The 22,891-nt window shown below is 34.5% G+C and overlaps 1 protein-coding gene across 3 annotated transcripts in view; it reads right to left on the reverse strand.

Annotated features, from left to right (window-relative positions):
- The window catches only part of COL12A1 (collagen type XII alpha 1 chain), a 135,370-nt gene that overhangs the window by 104,702 nt on the left and 7,777 nt on the right, over positions 1-22,891 (reverse strand). For 2 of the 3 annotated variants that reach the window (XM_072642623.1, XM_072642624.1), the window contains exons 3-11: positions 18,368-18,484; positions 15,729-15,872; positions 13,683-13,742; positions 11,034-11,297; positions 10,266-10,430; positions 9,287-9,460; positions 4,970-5,260; positions 3,903-4,505; positions 2,410-2,682 (exon numbers count right to left, since the gene is read on the reverse strand). The exons of the other annotated variant lie outside the window; for it this stretch is intronic. In XM_072642623.1, coding sequence (XP_072498724.1) covers positions 2,410-2,682; positions 3,903-4,505; positions 4,970-5,260; positions 9,287-9,460; positions 10,266-10,430; positions 11,034-11,297; positions 13,683-13,742; positions 15,729-15,872; positions 18,368-18,484 — 2,091 coding nt within the window. The remainder of the gene's footprint in view (positions 1-2,409; positions 2,683-3,902; positions 4,506-4,969; positions 5,261-9,286; positions 9,461-10,265; positions 10,431-11,033; positions 11,298-13,682; positions 13,743-15,728; positions 15,873-18,367; positions 18,485-22,891) is intronic. 3 annotated transcript variants of the gene reach the window in all.

Genomic DNA, 22,891 nt, shown 5'->3' on the forward strand with positions numbered 1-22,891 from the left:
ATAAGATAAATAAGTGAGAAGTGATTATGAATCATAAATACTAACTGCCATGTGTACCTGATTACAGCATTCCCATCTTTTTTCCTCAATTTCATCATCTGTAACATGACCAGATTGGGCTAGATGAGCTCCAACATCCCTTCTACCTCAAAGTTATATGACCTTTTCACCCCTTAAATTCTTCTGAGTACCTATCTATTTGAAAAACATTTGACAGTGAATGGAAGGTAAGGGGCACTACTGTCTTCTCTGCCTCACAGACCTATTAAAATAAGCCACTGATAGCACAGTCACTGGGCTCTTAATAAATTTTAAGTAATGAGTGGGGGCTATTTAGATATATAATATACCACTGTGTAGTAGTTCCTTAGAGGGATAGCAGTTGAGGGGCTGAAAAAAGCTTTCATCATGGTTTTCAGACACTTGACTACTTTATCTGATTTAGTTCTGGTAGCCAGAAGAAACTTAATTACTCGAGATGAGAGGTAAAGAATCACAATTTTATATATTTCAGTGACAGTTGGAGTGGGGGTAGCATTAACACACAGATTCCATTATAGCCACATAATTAAAAATAGAATTTTACTGTTGCTTTTCGCCTCTTATGGACAAGGAAAAGGCTTTGCTTCACTGTAATGCTCACTGTATGAGTAGCAATGTGGTATAATGGATATAGGTCACCTTAGACTCAGGAAAATCGCAACTCAAGACCCATATCTAATACATACCAGTTAACCTCTCAGCAACTCGAGGCAACACAGAGTACAATTTATAGTGAGGTTGCCAATGTGCATCAGGGAAGAGAATTTCCATAACTAGGAGTTCCCTACACTTACAAAAACATAATATTTCTGGATAATAATAAGCTACGATATATGATACCATATCTTACCATACCATATATTCCACACCATACCATACCACACCATACCATACCATACCATACCATATCATACCATACCATACTATACTATATTGTACTACACTAAACTAAAAATATTACTTAGGACATGCTTTCATTCACAAGACAAAGTAAAGTTGTCAGAGTTTAGGGCATAAGCAGAGATCACAACCTTAGAAGAAATATTACCCAAGTCAAAAGTGGAAATCAAGGATATGTGTCTAATTATTGATAGAAGAAGTTAAAAGGAATCTTTAAATCACAATCCTAACATCCTAGGCCAGGAACAGACCTAGATTATCTAGCTGCTTTTCCCATAATCTGGCAAAAATATACCTAAATCATCCCAATGGACACAGATCAATCTTATTTTCAAAGCTGCCCAGAGAGAGATTTTACAAGCTTCCACAAGCAAATACTTCTAGCATCTACAAACACTATCAGCAAATTCTTCTCTGTAAAGAATCTAAATTCTTCATACTCTTATCCTAGCCTGTTTCTTATTCTTCTATCCCTCAATGAAAATGAAGAACAGCTGTTACATTCACTGTGACCCTGTCCATATTTGCAAATTCCTTGAATGTCTCAGAATCTTAGAATTTCCAAGTTGGAAGTTGCTTCAAAGGCCATCTTGTCTAACCTGTACTGTTCCTAGAACTAACTGTTCCCTTCCTCTTCTTTAAGTTAAATACGGGTTTGCTGCAACAAAATGTGTCAATAGGAGATACCACAGATTTATTTTTCTACAGAGGAAAATTCAATCCTTGGAGCATCCTTTAAATATAGCCACTTGTCCTTATTTGAGGAAAGCCATCCTTAAATACAGCCATTCTTCAAGGCTCCTTCCCTAACTGCTGCAGTTTTTAACTTCTCCTTCCGTGCAGATAGTTATAAAATCAAGTGCATCTGCACCTGACTAGTCTTCTCTCTCCTAAAGGGTTTAGAAAGCTAGCTTCAAGCTCACAAAGTGGGAGCAGAGTTCTCCAGGAACCTCCATCCCTAACTACTATCTTCCTTCTCCTAGCCTTACTTCATCCACTTAAAGTTTTGGTAGATAGAGCTAAATGTATTCAAGGCCCTGATTCCTGTGCAAATATTCAAATAACATGTAACACTAAGAGAGTTCAAGTTTTACACTTTAACAGTTCTGTCACTGGAGTAATGCAGAAGGTTAAAGCAACTTCATAAAAGTATGAAAATGTGGTCATAACTGAAATATGGTGCCAAAAAAATATAATGCAGCATTTCATGAGTGAATTTATTAATTACTTGGCATGATAATAAGTCAAGAGATCCAAGTAAATTTGATTTGATATATTTTTAAAATTTTCTCTTCTTGAAGTTATGAAATATATATTCTAAGTTTAGACATTGCTAAGGTTCATAGAAAGTGATTGCAAGTACAAAATTCTGGATGAGGCTGCAGTTGATTTGCTGACAAAATACCTAGCAAGCTAAAACAATATTATAAGTTGTATTTTTTAAAAATTAGCAGAACTGCAACATACCTTCCAAAGTTGTTTCTTCTCCAGGTAAGGAGTCACTGAAACCATCCTCATATTCTGCTGTCACATTGACCAAGTACAAGGTTTCTGGCTTTAAGTGGTCTAGAATAACACTGGTACTGGAAGCAGGTTCTACAACAGTGAGTTCTTCACCACCAGCAGTTTCCCTGTATGTGACGTGATATGTAAAAACATGCTCTCCAGCTGGAGACCAGTTGACTTTGAAACTATTTGAAGTTACATCAGAAAATCTCAAATCCTTTGGAGGCACATAAGCTATATGAAAAAGAAAGAAAGGAATAAACTATTTTCAATTAACCGAGCCTGTCAAAACACAGATGACATTGCATTGCCTGAAATTCTCCATATTTCTTAATGTTGTATATAACTGAGAAATGGTTATCATTATATCTCATGTCCAACACTCAATAGCTCCCAAATGATCCTTGAATGGAGAGGCACTGTAGTGTGATGGATAGACCTGAGTTTGAATCTCACCCAACACTGTGGAATCCTGGAGAAGTCATATAACTTTTGTGGGCCTCAGTTTCCTCATCTATAAAATGGGGGCCTTGTACATGATGACCTCTAAGATCCATCTAGCTCTAAATGGATGTCCCTATGATTGCAGAAGAGCCCACAGAGCCTTAGCATGTACTTATTTTAGAAGTCTTCAATAAGCATTTAAGTGTTCACTAAGATAAAGCTGGAAAGGTAGGTTGGGACCAGATTGTTGAATGCAAAACTGAAGAGTCTAAATTTTATTCAGAAGGCAATGGGGTACCAGTGAAGAGTTCTGGGCAGGAAGAACTACAAGAGCCTTTGGCTAAAAGTAACAGAACACTAAACTGAGCCACACATTGACATAATGAAATTGTTCTAGGTGGATCAATATAGACCCAAATTTCACCAGGAACGGCCATGGTCTTAATTAATTAATCAGTAAGAGAATAATCTTAGGATTATAGTTTTAGGGTTGGAAGGAACTTTAGAGGCCAACAAGTCCAACCGCATTTTCCATGTGAGGAACATAGGTTGAGAAAGCCTTTGGGTCATGGAGATAGTAAGCATTTTGGGCAGGACATGAATTCAGGTCTTCCTTACTCTAAGGCCAGCATTTTATGCAGTACCACCTAGCTACCTTATTAAGTGACTTGCCCAAGGTCTTGTAGGTAATGAACAATAGAGCTAGAATTTGAACTCAGGTCCTCTGACTCCAGAGTTCATGATTTGCCCACTTCATTTTCTCTGGGAGCATCAAAGCATCTTTCTTAGAAGGACAAACTTTGTATGCCAATAAATAAAAATTTCATATTCACAGGGGAGTCAGAAATCAGAGTTAAAGATAGAATTATTCAATAATCTTCAAAAATGTGAAGAAGTCCCTTTACCCTTTGTACTAAAGAAATCCCAATGCTATGTAGCATTTATTGTATGGAAACACCAAAAGAACTAGACATAAACAACGCTTTTTCTATACCACAAGAATGGCTTACATTTCTTCTTTATAACTTTCAATTCTTGTTCAATTCTTAGGCAGATAGACTGAGTAAGTTCAAATGATATCCTCTGGAAAGCATCAAAATCTTCCACTGTGAACACATGAGTTTCAGGAGGGGGAGAGGCAATAGCTTCCAATTCAGAACGAACTGCATCCTTAACACCAACTGCAAAGATTTCAACATCTGAATTCCTGAGTTTTATAGCAGGGTCTCTAAAGGCATCTGATGATTTCCCATCAGTAATAAGAATCATGACCTTTGGGACGTTGCTCCGAGATCCTTTGCTAGCCACAAATATTTTCTCTCTCACATAGGTCATGGCTTTGCCCGTATTTGTGGATCCACCTCGGTAGGGGAATGTATTAATAGCTTCAATGATGTCTTCAACTCTAGTAAATTTCTTCAACGTAAACTCAGTGTGGGGGTCCCGGCTGTATTGGACAAGACTGATCTGCACTCTGTTGGGTGAAATCTCAAAGCTTTTCACAAGAACCTCCAAAAAGGCTCTAACTTTAACAAAGTTGGCGATTCCAATGCTGTAAGACCCATCAACTAAAAACACAATATCTGCTTTTATATCCACACCACGGGAGCATTCTGCAAAGAGAAAATAAATTCTAATTAAAGTTCAATAACCTAGACTTTACAATAAATTTGTACATCTGGTTACCAATGTGGCTTTACAAATCCTTCATGTCATTCCTCTTTTACATGTAAAACTACCTTGTGGATGAGCACAATTAATGTAAGTGGAGAGAATAACATCTAGAGCAAAAAATCTGAATATTGTGTCATTATACTGATTGGCCAAAGTGAGTAACTATGGGTGTAGAATACTACATATGCTGTCAAGTTTGATTAATTCGCTTGTATAAAGCAGGTTTTTTTTCCTCCCTCTTTTTAAAAGGGATGGTCTTCTGGAGAGTAGAAGAAGGATGCGTTTGCAAGTGAAAGGGATATAAAGTCAAGTGATACCCATAAAACATGTTTTTTAAAAAACTGTGGGCAAGTAAGGCAATCTATTTGATAGATTTTCAAATAATCCAAATCGAATTACTTACCCACTTGAACTTTCATTGGCTGCGTCTTTTCCATTATTGAAATGGGTTCACTGGATGTCAGCCCTTTCATTGCATAGACATTAATCTGGTATTCTGTGTCTGCAGAAAGGTCTCTTACATTCAGAGAGGTAGTTTGAGGACCAACACTCAAAGCTTGTTGCTTACTTCCTGGTATCATTGGTATGAGAAGCACTTTATAGCCTGTTATGGGACTAGGAGATGGGTCCCAACTGAGCTTAACATATTTTGATGATATATCAGTGGCAATCAGATTTGAAGGAGGTTCTACAACTGAAAATTGGAGACAAAGCAAGGTTAAAAACAATGAGATGCAATTATTTAAGCAAGCTTTACTATATTCTATAGCAGATCTTTTTGGCTCGTCTTCAACAAGCATTGATTAAGCTCCTACCAAGTGCAGGGCCTTTTGGTGGATGTTACAAATAAAAAAAATAATAAAATTAGACTGTTTTTCTTTTGCTTTTGGACAAAGGCTGTTGACACATTTCCTTTCCTCAAGGAACATGCACTCTAATAAGAGACATAAACCATGCATACAATAACTATATATCAAATTTTTTTTTGTCCTTGTCCTTGTCCTTGTTTTTGTCCTTATCAAATTAATCATTAATATATCAAGAAAAATTAATGTATAAAAATCTTCCTGTCTAATTTAAAGGATCAATGATGTTGAGAGGAACTGGATGATAGGAAAGGTTTCCTTTGGGGGAAAAAAAATTAGCATGGCACACCAAATATGCTAATCCTTCCAAAGTCAAGTCATCAATTTCACACTGTTCTTTACAATATATTTTTAATGTTCCATTAGATCTACTTATCAGTCTTGCAAGGAATAATGTTTGTACAGAAAGTATGTGTGTTAATGCCTTCCAAAATATTTAGTTTCCTGGAAACTGAGTGAATTCCAAAATATTTCATTTGTGTAAGATAATACTAATTTCTATAATATAAAGCCAGAGGGAAGGATTCATTATAATATGAAACCGAAAACATAGAACAAAATTGTTATATTCATCCCAAAGATTTTTGACAAGAAAATTTGAGATCATACACACACACACACACACACACACACACACACACACACACACACACAAAATAAAATCCATGACATATTTTTAAATAAGACTAACATAGCAAGAAAAACACTTCACTTTTCTAAACAGAATAATAAGACTAGAAATCACCTGTCCTATTAAAAGGCTTTGGAAACCCATTGACTTCTGTTTAAATTCATAAAGTTCTGTGTACACTTATTAAAACATAAGATGAATCTGCAAATCAATAAACATTTATTAAGTATTTATCAGGCACTGCACTAAGTACTGGGGATAGAAAGACTCAAAAATAGTCCTTGTCCTCAAAGAGCTTATATTCTAATGGGGGAGACAATTCGCATATAAATAGATTCATAGAGGATGCTTCCTGAGTCAACCAAAGGAAACCAGGGTAGGTAGCTCTTTTTTAATATATTAAATTAAAATATGATAAATCACTACATTAGTTATTATAAGAAGTCAATGCTAAAGACAAGGAACTACCAAGAAATGAACTAAATAATCCATTCCTTAATCTAATAGAAATTTATATTGGTCCTGCTCCTCTGATGGACTTGGAGAAATTGAACCCAACCTATGGTGTCTTAAATCCTGCCATCTGGCTTTATATTATAAAAATTAGTATTATCTTACACAAATGAAATATTATGGAGTTCACTCAGTTTCCAGGAAACTAAATACTTTGGAAGGCATTCACACACACACTTTCTATACAAGCATTATTCCTTGAAAGATTGATAAGTAGATCTAATGGAACATTAAAAATATATTGTAAGGAACAACGTGAAATTGATGACTTGACTTTGGAACAACATACCTTATTTTAATTTTTAATATGAAGAGGAAAACATGCCTTCATGAAAAGAACCTTTCTTCTTTTAATACTATACGAAAAATAACATACTCAAGTTTTTAAATCTATCCTCAGTTACAATGAAATTTTCTTCCAAATATAAATAATTTCACCTCCAATAACATCAAATTGGAAAAAAAAATGAGATTAAATTGTCACAAAGTCAACATGGACTAAATGAGGTTTGAAATCTACATATCTATGAAAAAGTATTAATAATGCCAGAAATTCAAACTCTATAGAATATAGCTTGAACCGTACTCAACGGATAATAGCAACAAAGTATTTTGTGGTATTTCAAGATAAATTCATTGTGTTCTGCTTTTCAATGTAACCAAACCTTCAGCCTACATAACCGGGCTTCATCCTGGTACTTTAGGACAAACTACAGGTAATCTAAGACTATTACACACCTCTTTAATTTGTGATTAAAATGAAGCTAGTACAGAAAATTATATGTAAAAGAAGTGAAAAGCATGAGAAAAGTAAAAATGCTACACAGCACATTGTGAGATTGAGTCTTACAATTACAAGAGTATTTAAGCAGCAATAGTGACAATGTGTCAGGATGGAGACAAGAAAAGATGGAAAAGCCTGAAAGCAAAAACTTGGAACTAAGGGAAAAAAAGTCAAGCAGAACAAGTGGCCTGAGGGGAAGAGATGAAGCTGTATTTAAGGGGATTAACTGGCAAATCTCTGGGCAAACCAAGCATAAACAGTCAAAGCAGGCCTATAAAGATAAAGGGGAACTTTAAAGAAGAAGAATTAAGGGATTAAGAGGTAAAGAGAGAAGAGTGGAAGAAGGGGAAAGGTGGTGAGAGGGAGAAGGAGGACAGAGTGGAGAGAGAAGATAAGGAAGGTAAGGGAAAGAGGGGAGAGGTTAAGAAGGGAAAGAGAGAGGAGGAGACTGAAAAAGCAAGGAAGATGAAGATAATAAGGGGAAAGGGAGAAGAAAAAGAGGGATGGACAACAGGAATGAAAAAGGAGACTAGACTAAATAATCATAAAAGTTCTTTCCAACTACAAAATTCAGTTATTATTCTAAATTAGAGAAGGGAGTGGAAGCCAGAAGTGGAGTGATTAAACAATGAAATAAGAAAAAGAATTCTTAGTAAATGAAGTTATAAAAAAAGATTCTAAATGTCTGAACTGAGGCCCATAAATATTTGCCAAAAGAGAGTCAAAGACTAGCCATTGTCTCAGACAGTAAAGGAGCTTTTGAGATTAGTGCTCTTCTGTTTAGAGTGTGCTTTAGAATCCCATTTGAATGCTGAATGAAAAAATAACTTTCAGAGAAAATTACAAAGGCTTTGCACAAAAGATTGACTATCAGATATTTTAACATCCTTTGAAGTGCCTTGTCTTTCCTCCATGCATTGAAAGACATGAACTGAAAGGAATTTTTAAAATGAGAAAAATTCCCAGATATATGAATAAGTGGCATTGACTTGTTATTACTTAGAGACTCTAAAATCCTCTAATATTTGGAAAAGTACTTAGGAGGTGCTAACTGAAAAGTCCTCTTCCTTGGAGATTAGTAAAAATGATGTTCTTACACATACATGTGCCTTCTCTGACGATATTAAACTGGAAGAAGCATGATGGACCTGGAAACAGCTCTAGGCTTAAACTTGCAACTATATTACCTTGGGAAAGTCAATTCACCTCTCTGAACCTCAATTTCTCCATCTTTATAATGGTGATGATAATACTTACAATAATAGTCTCAGAGGATTCTTTGGAGGATCAAAAGAGATAATAAACTTGAAATGCTATATAAAAGACAGTTATTAAGAAGAGAATAGAATATTCTCTACAAAATAAATATACCATCCACAGTAATCTGTGACTACAGATGCCAAGTAAGAAAAGGGCTCTAGAAGTTAATAGCAATTCAAAATTTGTCTAAAAGGGCTGATTTAAGGATGTCATGTTAATTAAATTACTATGCTGCCTGGTTTTTACATCTAAATCTTTATGTAATGGCTTTGGTTAAGATGGGAGGATTTTAATGTAATATAGAAATAACATAGAGTCTACCATTGGAAAAATGTAAATTTGGTGGCACCTCATGTTGGAAGACATGTTTTGCCAGGATATCTAATAGGTCTATGAAAGACAGGATGATGTATTAGATAGAGCTCTGACTTGGGGAGGAGGTGACAGTTGGAGAGATGTCAGAAATTTCTGAAAACAAGTTCTACCTTCAACATAAACTGATTTTGTGACCTTGGGAAAGTTACTTAACCTCTTGGTGATACAGGCAATTCTCTACTACTTATTGCAAATATGATGTTTATCTGTCAGTCCTGTGTATATTTTTAAAAGCAAAAACATGGCAAATAAGAAATTAAGATGCTTGCAAGGTTACCATCATCAACTTACCTTCTTCTCCACTGACCAATTCACCCAGCTGTTCATCAACACCTGAGCACACCTGAGAAATTATTTCATTCTGAATATCTACAATTGCGTCAAAGTTAGCCACATTGAAAACATGCTTGAGTGAAGGTGGAGATGCAATTTGTCTGAGTTCTTTTGCATCTGCAGCTTTGATACCTTAAAAAAGAAAGAAAGATATGAAGATAGGAGCCTATGAAAATGAAAAATGGTCCTATCTCATGTAAGCGAGTTGTGATACAAGGCTTTGCCTAGTAAACACATCTCCATATTGCTCAGATCTTAAATAGAAAAGACTTTATTTCATAATCATTTATAAGTATTCACATTGTGAATACATTTTATAGCTCCTACAGGACATGGACCATGACTTATTCATTCCAGGTATCTTCCAAAGTTTGTTAGATAGTGCTGAGCATCTAATACTTGCTAAATAAAATATTTGTTGGTGAACCAAAAAAGATTTTTTTATAGTTTTCCATACCATATCCAGCCAATGACCAAAAAAAGAACATTAGTAAAACAGGCTGAACTTTCCTCCCAACTATTCCATCACTTTTCTGTACTCTTTATGAAGATAAGACCACCCCCTTCCATGATATTGGGGTGTGAATTAAGATCCATCTTAATTGAATTTTTATATTCTTCAAGTTTTATATAACATATGAAGCACAAGAAAAATCCATAATGATTTCCTTTACTAATATTAAAACTAATGGCCATTAAAAAGTCAAAGTCTATAATAGAAAATGAACAGTAAATCTTAATTGTTTTCTGTACTAAGAAATTATGGAAGAGGGGAGTGGGGAAGCTCGGTTTTTATCTTAAGAACCTTTGGTTCAATATAAGAAAATGTATCCTACTCCTTGAATAGCAATCTTTCATGTGAAAAGCCTTCACTTTCATGCACATTTACATTGACTAACATACTAGCAAATTTATGTTAAGGAACCAAACAACTTACCCAAGGAGAAAACTTCAACACCAATATTCCGAAGTTCTCTTGCTGGAATTTCCACTTCATCCTGAGATTTGCCATCCGTGATAACAATTGCCACTTTAGGGAAGCCAGCCCTTGCTCCAGCCGATTCAGTAAAAGTATTTTTAATTAAATAATCAATAGCATCCCCTAAAGTGGGAAGAATCATATTAACTTGATGCATGTTAGGAATATTCTCAGAACAAAGAAATTATGGATTTAACCCCTTTGTTGCATAAGTAAATGAACAATTTTTTATTGGCTTTTTTAAGAATCAAAGACTGAGTTAGAAGGTACAAAATTATCTGTCCAACTCCTGCTCAAGTCCCTTTTTGCAGCATCTCCCACAGATGTCCAGAGACAAGACTCTGTCACTCAAAGCAGCCCCTTCCATTTTGAGACAGTTCTAGTTGTTAAGAAAAAAAACCCTTTTATATCAACCAAAAGCTGCTTCCCTGTAACTTCCACTCATTTACACCTAGGTTTTTTCTCTGGGACCAAGAAGAATAAAGCCTAATCTCTTCCCTGAGATAGTCCTTCAAATACTTTGTCAACTCCCATCTTCCCCTTAAGGCATCTCATTTAAAGGATAAACACCCCCACTTCCATTGACCAGTCCTCACAGCACATGGTTTTGAGTCCCTTCACTACCCTGGTTGCCTTCTCCTGAGTATATCCCCTCCCCGCAAAAAAATATACTTTTAAAAATAGGAAAATTTAAATTCAAAAATTACAATAAATTCTTAATCATACCTGTCATTGTGTTGCCACCTTTGTATGGTATTTTTTTAATAGCAGCAAGAAGATCTTTCCTTTGGTAATACTGATTTAAGTTAAATTCAGTCCTGGTATCAGAGCTGTATTGCACAACACCAACTCTGGTCTTTCCTTCCCCAACATCAAAAGCAGATACGAGGGCAGCAATGAAGTCTAAGATGTATTTAAAATTGTTTCTCCCCACACTCCATGAGCCATCCACTAGGAAAACTAAATCCGTCCAGGCACTGAGAGAGCATTCTGGAATACATATGAGATGTTACTTTTTAAAATACCTTTGTAAATACAACTATCGGTAGAACATAGACCCTAATACAAGTCAGTTTAAAAAGTCATCTACTTAAATTCTTTCATTTATGAAAGTAGTATGCATAGATTACATAAGGAACTTATCAATATATTGTTCTCACAACAGCAATTATATTTTAGAATTCCATCAATAGCAAAGCATTTTCAGCATCATATTGAAAATTCATGGGAAAAGAAGGAAAGAGGAAGGGAAAGGGAAAGCAAAGGGGAAGGGAAAGAAAAGGAAAGGAGGGAAAGGGAATGAGGAAGGAACAAAAGAAATTTCCTCCCTCTATGATTTTCTCATTCAAAAGTTTCTCTGAAATGTCAACCAATTCAATTTTCTTGACAATATCCTAACTTTCTCTTTCCAAAAGATGTAAAATAACAATGGACAAGCACTCTGCTTCATTGTCATGAAGGTGGAAACACAAAGATATTAGAAAGCAGTCAACTAACAAATACTTATTAAGTGCCTACTATGAGGAATGCCAAGCAACAGCTTACCATTTTCATTCTTTCATATTCATTACAAAATGAGCAAACCAAATTTTGGTCACTTAAATTCAGTTAAATGTTTTCATACACTTTTTATAGTTCTCTCATTTTCACAATAAAGTTAGTGGCAAAATTCAAAGCTTGAGGACACAAACTAATCTTAGTTATCTTAGCATCTCCTTGGTATTTATTAATCACAATGCTGGGGAAAAAATAACCACTCAATACGTTTATTAAGTTTTAATAAACTACGACCAAATATCAAGGATCTTATTTTTTTAATTTTCAATTAACTTATTCTAGATAACTTATATCCATATTTAATGAATTGCTAAATAGTTGATATTTCCAAAGTATCAAAGAAGAATAAATAATATTAATATAAAAGTATGAATAGTCAAAATTCTCTCCTTAGGCTATTTTTAAAATGCAATAAAAATCATCCTAAAAATCATCTGTAGACCAGAAGGACTCAAGGCTGGTCTAATGAAAATTGGGCAACAAACCTATCAAAAATAATGTATTGGGTATCAGTAAAATATATCATCACTCTTTCCTCATCCAATTTCGTTTGGTTTTTCATAAGAATTGCTGTTTGTGAGAAAACACTGAATATATTTCTTCAGATGTGTTTGTGCTCTTAGTTCACTGAGATGGAGAACAGGAAATGAAGTTTGTGGCTAAGAAGAAGAGGAAAGGGGTCCTGGAAAGTTTCAAAGATCAAACTGGTATCTAATTTTGAGGGAGGGGGGCAGGGGCAGCATTATGTAAATGTGTGTATTTGTCAACGATCTGACAAACTGATTTAAACCTATGAGAAACACAGTGAGTAATGTAATGCTTTGATTTAGAATAAATATTGACTTGGGAAAAATATTACTATAGTAACTGCATTCCCTATAAACTTCACTTCAGATTAATGGACCTCAGAAAGAATGATAAACAGGGATCTATAAAGAGAAAATCCTCAGATAAAGAGAGCTTTGTTTTTATGGGGTTTTTATTAACATCCTGGTTCATAAATTCAACTTTTATAGAGTGACAAACCTAGAAATCTAAGAACCCCCTCCTCTACTTTGGTTTACCCAATAAGTCAGACAAAGCTGGGTAAGACACAAAGGTTAAAGAGGCCAAAAACTGAACTGAAATAAAATTGTGTTCATTTGAGTACAAATGTACCAACATCTTACAAAGAGCTAGGTATAAGCCAAATCTGAAATTAAGAAAGGCTGGAAATGTCAAAAGAAGAGCTTGAGTACATGCATATATTTGGAAGGAAAGAAATTTTGTTTTTATCTACAAGACAACAGTTACTCCAGTTTCTTAAGGGTAGCATCCCCATCCTATATTGTCCTTCCTAGTCTTTGTACATTTATTTCTTCATGCATATATCTTACTTTTAAGTCTAAGTTAAAAAATTCTCCACTTACATGAGATTCTTCAAGTTGCCCCCTATCTTTGAGATAAGAATCAAGCCCTTCCAGAAATTTTAGTTTTTTCACCTACTATTAACATGCAAAAGATGCCACTAATGAACATAATTAAAAATCTGTCTGCTGATTTTGAAAGAATTAATGTTTATGTGAGATAACTCAATATTAAAACAAGTCACCTATGGGGGAAAGAACCTTTTATTGTTAAAAATTAGGGGCAAGAAAGGAGGAAGGGAGGAAAAAAGTCAGAACTCAAAAATGGTACCAAATTCTTCCTACTAATTGAATGTTTTAGATTATGTAAAGATAAGTAAAACTACATTAGTGAGAGGAATTGGGGAAGTTCCATACAACTGTGACATATTATTGCTACAAAGTCAAGCAAAAAGACTAGACAACAACTCACTTTGTATCTCACTTTGTCCCAGTTTCTTCTCCCCTGGTTTTAGCGGACCACCTGTTTGAACTGAAACACAGCATACCAAGAAAAGCACAATTACCGAAAAGGTAACAGACTCAAGTTCACAAAGACTTCATGTAACTACTGGCCACAAAGCATCAGTATTCCTCTAATTTTTAAGGTCTGGGTCCAGAAGATAAGAAATAAGTAGGCTAATGTTTTTAATAATGGTGGCATTATCAGTTATTATGACTATAAATTGTTGATTAGTCATATTAGTCCTATGTACACATGTGCATGTATGTACATATGTACACATATGTGTATTTATCCCTGATGGATTGATACATACCTATGTACTTAGAAAGTCCTAAGTCTTGTACAATACTCCCTTGATTATAAATAAATTCTATAATAAAATTTAAATACCATGCATTCTATATGATATATGGCATATATATGAGGAGGCTGTGATCTTTGTCAGAGTAGCGAACTTCTTATGTGGAACTAATTCCTGTTGATGTAGATAGACAACTCCCTCCACAGCTTCAAGTCTTAAAGAGTTGCCTGAAAGGTTCATTAACTTGCCCCAAATCCTACAGCTGTGACGGGGTACAGGACTTAAACCTAGGTGTTTCTGACCCAAAAGCCAGCCCTCTGCGCATCACACTGTTGTTGCTGCTACTGCTCTAGTTGCTGAGTCATGCCCAACTCCCATGGACCATACTGTTCATACAGTTTTCTTAGCAAAGATGTTAGAGTAGTTTGCCATTTTCTTCTCTAGCATATTAAGGCAAGCAGAGAGCTGAGCTGCCCATGGTCACACAGTTCAAAAGTGTCTGAGGCTGGATTGGAAGCCCATCTTCCTGACTCCAGGCTCAGCACTCTATCCCCTGAGCCACCTAGCTGCCTCCATATAAGTTACATTAAAGTTTCAAATTCAAGGCCCTTTGCTACCACAAAACTCCTGAATGTGGAACAAGATTAAAGTGTAAAGGGCAAATGTTTAACAAAATAAATCAAAATACAATACACCATTACTAATATTCAGTTGAAGTTTTCTAAGTCAATATGTGACTGCAGGATCCTTGGCACCGCTATACTACATCATCTGATCAAGCAGACCCTTAAACATAGTTCAAAGTTAACTAGGCTTTTTATGCGCCAAATGGAATTTATAGAATGTTATCTGCAACCTTTAAAGACTCACAATCTACTGGAAGCACATCCACCTCAGTTCAATATTCAAACATTATAATAGGCACCCACAGCTCAGTATGTTAAAGATCAATTCCTCTTTGGGATTCTGGACTGCATGGGAAATCACAAAGACAATAGAGAGAAAGCTATGGTCATACAAGGAAACCAGCCCCTGTGGGATGCCTTCTTTGCAGTCCTCATAAACACCATTACTACACAAATACACTCTGAATTGTACAGAGTTTGTAGAATTCTAATAAAGGAGGCTTTCTAAAATTTTCTCTTAGGGACCTGGAATTTCTAACTATTCTGTTGATTAAGAAATGTTGTCTCTACTTCTGCATTCATGCTGTCATTTAATTATTATTCTCTGCTTAGTATTGTATTCCCACCCTCAAAGTCCCATGTCCAAATGTTTGCCATTTTAGGAAATTTGCCCAATCACAAACCCAAAGCCAAATGCTTATCATTTTTCTTTCTTTGAAAGTTTTGTCCAAGTGATCTATGCAATAAACCTAGCTTTCATCTTGTATATTCATTAGAAAATCCATATTTGACTGCCACAGGGAATCATTCTTATTGTTTACTATTATTGTAACATGAAATTTACAACCCTATGCTTATTCATAAGCCTAAATCTCTGTGGGCTAATGAATATTAGCTACTATACAAGGTCTTTAAACTGAAAGAAAAAAGTCTCCTTCATTAATATGAAACATTAAGTATGTAATGCTGATTTTCACTAATTCTTTTATCATTATAAGACTATAAGAGAAGAAAGAAAAAGCCTGGTTAGTTCTGTCAGAAAAAAAATTAAAATGTAGGGAGAAAACTGTCATTGCAAATGCTTACTTGTCAATTGGCCTATAACTGGTACGCTTTCTTCAACTTCATCATAAGAAGTTATTGTCACAACATATTCTATCTCAGGTATAAGGTCAGACAATAAAGTTTCTGTAGTACTAGCAGAAAGGGTAAATTCTTTAGTAGGCCCATCTGAAAGAAAAAAACAGGTTAGAAGCAAAAACCCTAAATTCCAAAATACATATGCTAAACAAACTATATCCAGAGCATAGAAATAAAATAAAATCCCTTGTTAAATTCAAACAAAATCTGAAATTTTAATTTTTCAGGCATCCAAATATGGCTTCTGTTTGCCTTTCAAAATTAAAACTTCTAATTACATGAAGATATTCAATATAGTTATTTAGCTATACACATACTCAACATAAAGAAACATATATTAATGCATTATAATAAATTAAAGAAATAATTTGAAAAATATAGCTCTTTGGGGAGGTGGGTAGAGAGGAGGAAAGAAAAATAGTGATGAGAGGCAGCAGAGAATTGTAGATAGGGAATTGGAACCAGGAAGACCTGAGGTCAAATCCTTCCTTGAACACTTACTATGCCATATAACCTCTCTGTGCCTCATCCGCCAAATGGATAAGACAATCTCTAATTTCCCTTCCAGCTCTAAATTTGTTCCTAAGATTTCAGTGGTATGAGGATCTTGCCATAAAGAAACTCCTTCTACCAATACAGACTAGCAATATCTATGCAATTTAAATTCTTAGAGAATTGCCTGTAGAATTGAGGAGCTACACAAATGACTTATCCAGGGTTACATAACCAGTATGTATCAGAAGTGAGGCGTGAGCCCTGGTTTTCCTGACTGAGGCCAGATCTCCACCATACATAATTCTTCTTTTGATGGTTTAAAAAAAATATTATTGGTTATAAAATAGTTTCAAACCAAGTGGAAAGACATTTCAAAACTGAGACATGTAACAAAGGGAAATAAAGAAAATGGAATCCATGGGCCACATTCAAAAAGGTAAAACACTTCTGTGAAAAGCAATTAGATCTCACTCTCCAAATATAGAATCAGTCCCTTATGTGTACTTGTTAGATCCTTATAATTCACTATAATAACAAAGTATCAAAAGCTCCATTTTCAAAGTACTTTATTGCACCATATCATTTATTTTACTTCATGTTGTCTCTAAGGAACAAAAAAAAAATTGAGGTGTGGGAGTGCAGTGCCAAGAGTCTACCTTCTAGAATCAGAATGTGGCAGCACACAGCATCAAATGTTCCCAACACCCCTTGGAAACCAAAGGATTCCCTCTTCCAATGGCAGCTATACTTTAGTATGAATGAACTGGGTAACTGCAACTGCATTTTTGTGATTGGGCTATTGGCAGAGAAAGGGGAGTATTGGGGGGGAGGGGGACTGAGATGGGATAGAAGGAAAACAAAAGGATAGAAGAAAAGACACTTCACTTCCTTTTAAGTTCATAGCTTTAATAAGAAGAAATACTTTCTAAATTCCCTCATAAAATATTATTTTAAGCCCTTGGTATTTTTCAGAGCACAAAAATATACAAACACAGTTTATATGATAAATTCTTTTTGACCCCACCCTTTACCACCCTTGACCAAGCCATCAACATGCCTACCAACCAGCCAATGTCAATGGAAGCAGATACTTTCCCAGTTGCATCTTGGTCATAAAAATTGAACAGCTAAGGATAATTCTTTGTGCTTAATAATCCTAAAAACAATTGTTAAAAAAAAATAACCAAGAAGGATAGCTTCTTTTTTTCCCCAAAAAACCACAGCATAAAGTCTATAAAGACCATTATGGCCATTTCATTGCCTCCAGTCATGGCTACATCCAAGTCAACTCAGAGAGATATATTGCTCCTCAGTTTCTGTACATTAATAGGCACTGTCATCATCATGTTATAATGCTTCCTAGGTGCTGGAAGCACAGGGTTATTATAATTCAAGTTTCTTTCTTTTCTTAGCAAAACTGTATATTTTGCAAATATTTTGCATGTGTTCTCTCAATCTTCACAATAACCCTGTGAGGTAGTTGTTACAATAACCCTATGAGGTAGTGAGCTATTATTATCTCTCTTTTCCAGATGAAGAAACTGAAGCAAGTTAAGGCATTTGCCCATAGCTAAGTGTCTGAAGCAAGATTCAAACCCAACTCTTTCTGATTCCATGTCCAGCATTCTATCCACTGTACCACCTAGCTGCCTCTAAATTTCAAGTTTCATTGCTTCAGTTTTTAAATTCTTAAAGGATTGGATAATATATGAAGAAATTCAATATTTTAAATATATAAAAAGCAATTAAAGACTATTAGCACTGTTCCAAACAACAGCATGTGTGCACACACACACACACACACAAAAGTTTTCAATAGGGCAAGTTTAAGATAATTTGTGTTTAAAAAAAATCTACAGGATCATTGAATGTTGGAACTCTAAATGCTGAATGAGAAATCAGCACACCTGGGTGCTAGCCAGTTCTAGCTCTATCATTCATTACTTATGTAACCTTATCCAATTTACTTAGCTTTTTTGAGCCTTAGTTTCTAAATCAGAAAAAAAAAATGGTGGTTGGATTACGTTTTCTCTAAAGTCTTTTCTTGCCCTGAGATTTCATAATCTACTATTATTACCTATGTAACTTACCTGTTGTAGGATCCACTGTTACTCTGTAACCCACTATGGGATCAACTGGTCTTGCCCACGACATATGAACTGTATTTTCATCTATAATTTTAAAATTCAAGTCTGAAGGTGGTTCAACTGGAAAAGAAATTGGGTATTAGTTACTTTTGAATGCCAGAAAATTGGAATTTTAATGAAAATTGTGTTGAGCAAAGCTTACTAAGATTGTCTTTGCATAAATTTGTTTCCAACAAATATGAACATATCTTGTTGGAAAAGAATAAAATAAAAGCTGACAAAATATGACAAAACATCAGAAAGTATACATATCACAGAAGACAGCACAGAACATGTGTTTCTTGAGTTGCTAAGTCATTCAAGAATGACCAGCAAGTTCAAGCATGATGAAAAACATAATTGGATACATGTACAATGAAATCACAGATAATAACCACATATGCAAACATTTCACATAACAATTAAGGGACTTTTGATACATGCTGGGTGCAACTGGAACAAGCATGCCAAATCACAACCTGCTTACAATTCTAGAAGATAATTTAAAATGCTAACACAATACTCTCTTCCAAAGGGCATAAAATAGTTGATTATCTTTTAAAATTGGTTCTCTGCATTATTATGTTCTTATTGTTTGTGTTTCAAGAAATCTGAAACCACAGCAGAGATGACAATTAATTTTGTTACTACTGAAGAATCTTGGGAATTAACAAATATCCGTTTAGTAGTGCTACATTTCATATGGAAATATATATTTGAAATGTATAGGAATGCTCATTTATTTGCATAGTTTGTTATTCCAAAAGGAAGGCTTTTCAATTTTAGCATAATTTAAAATCATGTCAACATTATGTTACAAACATTCATAACCCAAATATTCTACCAGTTTACACCAGCTTTCAGTAGGATTTCCAAGGTGTAAACTAACACTGTCATTTCCACTTTGCAGCAGGTGTACCCCATACTAGATGTGGCATTTTAGCTTAAAATGCCAGTATGGACCTTTACAAAACATTGGTTAATCATGAAAAGACAACATCAATGTGTATTTATGGACATTTATTTTCAGAATTTAAAGAAAACAGTAAAGAAGCCATCAGTGATCTGAACGAATGATTGCAAATAAAAAAAACTTGTAGGAATTGACAGAAATAACCAAAAAGTACAGAAAGAAAAAGTTTACATACATCATTTTGCAGCATCATGCATGTGTAAATGAAATGTTGACTTGTTTTTAGTGTCCTACAATGAACAAAAGCCTCCATGTACAATGGTCATTACACAAAGACGTTCCAGAAATATTTTATAATGATATTCCCTCTAAAATGTTCATGCCTCATCATGCAGTATATTTACTGACTCACTGTCAGTGCATGGTAAGTATATTAAATATGACTCTTTGAACACGTTCTCAAAGTCAAGTGGATTTCAGCCATATACTCCTTCAGTGCTCCAGTATGACTGAAAGCCTCACATTCCTTGTGAGTGAGTTTTCGTTTATCTTTTCCATGAAAGATGATCATCTTTTTAGATGTAAACAGAGGTCAATTGAAATACAGTAGTAGCTTTAAGACATGAGTCACATAATTTAACTGCTGTTAGGTTTTATGCAATATTAATGACATGGCTTAATGAAAATAGAACGAATTAAGCAGACACTTGCTTTAATGAACTCTCACTTCCAACTCCAGGATAATATGATTTTTATATTTCTTTTGAAACACTAGTGCTGGAATGAATGTTATTTTTCCTACTATCCATACACAGGCAGTGAGATTAGACTATTAATCTACATGCAAAGTTTAATAATTTAACATTCTATTTACTGTAAGAAATTGCTAAAAAAAAAAAACAAAATAGTTGGTCATCATTTAGTTCTATGAGCATGCAACAGATGTTAATAGTACAGTATACACACATGAAGAATATCATTATAAAATATTGTTCCAATAGCAATGGCTCAGGACAAATTTAATGCAAAGGCAGACACAACTGGCCTGAGCATGCTTTGAAAAAAATCAGTACATGGAAAAACAGTACCACCAACCTTGGAAGAAAATTGACCTGATGCAGCAGAGACATTAGGGTAAAAGTGCTGAAGGGCAGCAGCCCAACTTGATATCCAAATGACCGGATTCCAGATCAACTTGAAAAAAAATTACTGTAGGGAAAAGTCTTTAACATTTCAAAGGCTTTTAATGTGTTCATAAAAACTTAAATGTGGTAGTCCGCAATGAAAAGTATGAGACAAGAAGGATGGACATGGTGAATCCACTTTTCTGCCAAGAATTTTTTAATTGTTCTTAATCATCTAGAACTGACATTTACATATATTTTGTTATCATCTTATGTTTCAGGTTTAAAAAACTGCTGGTGTTGGCATGTGAGAGTGACAAGTCAACTTGAGGAAGAGTAAAAGTTTAATATTATAAAACTCTCTTAAGATACACACATAAGAAAATAACAGCTACCATTTCACCTTCTCTAAAAGATAACAGAGATAGGAACTAGACCCACTAGATATAGGGAACTCTATCAGTGCAGGCTGGCACTTTCTTTGCAATTTATGAGCTTAGAATGTTGCCTAGAACACTGAAAAGATGAAAAGAGTCACCCAAAATTACACAGTCAGTATTTCAACCTAGGTTTTTTGGGCTCCAAATTCCACTCTCTACTATACCACACTGACTCTCACAAGAAGATTTTAAAAAAAGAAAGCCCAATCCTCATCAACGCTAGAACAATTCCAAGAAATAACCATCTAATCTACAAGGCATCTTTAATTCTCATCTTAAACTACTTTACATAAAATATTTGTAGTTATAACCTGAAAAAGGAGTACAGAAAATTGACAGTAATTGAATATTCACTTGCTGATTTGAATGATAAGAATTAATGAAAGTAAATTCTTAAATATTATTTTTTTAAACTACTAGGCGTTTCATTCACCGATCTATTATTTTAGTACAGAACACAGTCGGACATAAGATTGAAGGGTGGGCTAACTCTATAAAACAATTATTTATAGTAACTAACATTTTTTTATGAATTCACAGAGCTTTGAATTCTATTATTACTCACAAATTAAGTAGCCCAATGACCTAAAAACAATTTTAATTGTATGTGACTTAGTTGACTAGTAGGGAATTGCCTGAGGCACATAGAGGTTAAGTGACTTGCTCAGCTTTACACAACCAGTAAATTGTGTCAGAGGGAGGATTCAGTTGTGCTTTCCTAACTCCCAGCCCAACATCCTATCAACTAAGACATGCTGCTTTTGCTCAAAAATACTTTGTTCAAATAATAACTTTAGGAAGCAATATTTTTTTCATATTTTTACATATAATAGCTTTTAAATATCAAAACAAAAACCCTTTCATTGTAGTTAAACTGATATCTATAACAAATGATTAATAAATTCATGTATGTCTATTCCATAGTTAGTAAAAACATACTATACAAATATTTTCAATTCAGTCATGAAGTGTTGCTTCAGGAAATTCAAATAAGAGTTTGTATTTGAATTTGCATTTCTCACATGACCAGCTCGATCATAATGGAAATAAGACTGAAAGTCAATAATACTTGACCACTATTGCATATTATTGAATATTTGGCAAAGAGAAAAAGAAAAAGTGTAAATACTTCTTCCATCTTGGCCCAGGGATCCAAAGATCAAAGGGATCGAAAATCTTTAGAAAAAGGAAATGTTGAAGGCACAAGTTGTGAACACGATGCAGTAAAAAAGGAAAAGGAGAATTCCTAATTAGTGCTAGAAACATCATGGTAGTATTAATAAACTAAAAAGGGGGTGGAGGGCTAGGAAAAGCTGGAACATTGCTTTAATATTAGTATTGTATGAGAAATTCTTTTTTTCATTCATTTCTTTGGAAATTTGTTTTCATTTCCATGGCAACAAAGCTGAAAGGGGCATTATCTTAACAACGAAACTCATTCCAACCCATTTGTATCAAAGGGAAGGATTTTTATTTGCATTTCAGCATGTTCCTGAAAATACAGAACATGTACAGGTATTTTTTATTACTATCTTGTAACAATTGTATTCAATAAATATTAATTTAATATGAGTCTTATTTCCCATTCACACGTCAATGAAATATTGAATTAAGAAATATATTTAAGCCAGGCATATAAGGCTACAAGATAATTAGTCAAAAACTGAAAAATTTTTCCAATGAACCAATTACTTTGTGTATATGATATCAATCAGAATAACTTTTTCATTTCATTGTTAAATTGACTTTATGTCAAATTCAATCTAGGAAACTGCATTATGAGACAAAAAGTGCAATAAATTATTGGACAAGAGACCTATGACTTAATCCTGGTTCTTCCAAACAGTAACTTATATGACCATGGGCCAATTTCTTAACCTCCCTGAGTCTTCATTTTCTGACATGTAAAATGAAGATATCTCTAAGGTTCTTTCCTGCTCTAAACTTTGATATTTGAGACTAGGTAGTCAAAGGTTTAAAGATAATGTAGATTAGCTTTGGTCTTCCGAAA

The sequence above is a fragment of the Notamacropus eugenii genome, chromosome 2 (genome assembly GCF_028372415.1).
Source record: "Notamacropus eugenii isolate mMacEug1 chromosome 2, mMacEug1.pri_v2, whole genome shotgun sequence".
Taxonomy (NCBI): domain Eukaryota; kingdom Metazoa; phylum Chordata; class Mammalia; order Diprotodontia; family Macropodidae; genus Notamacropus; species Notamacropus eugenii.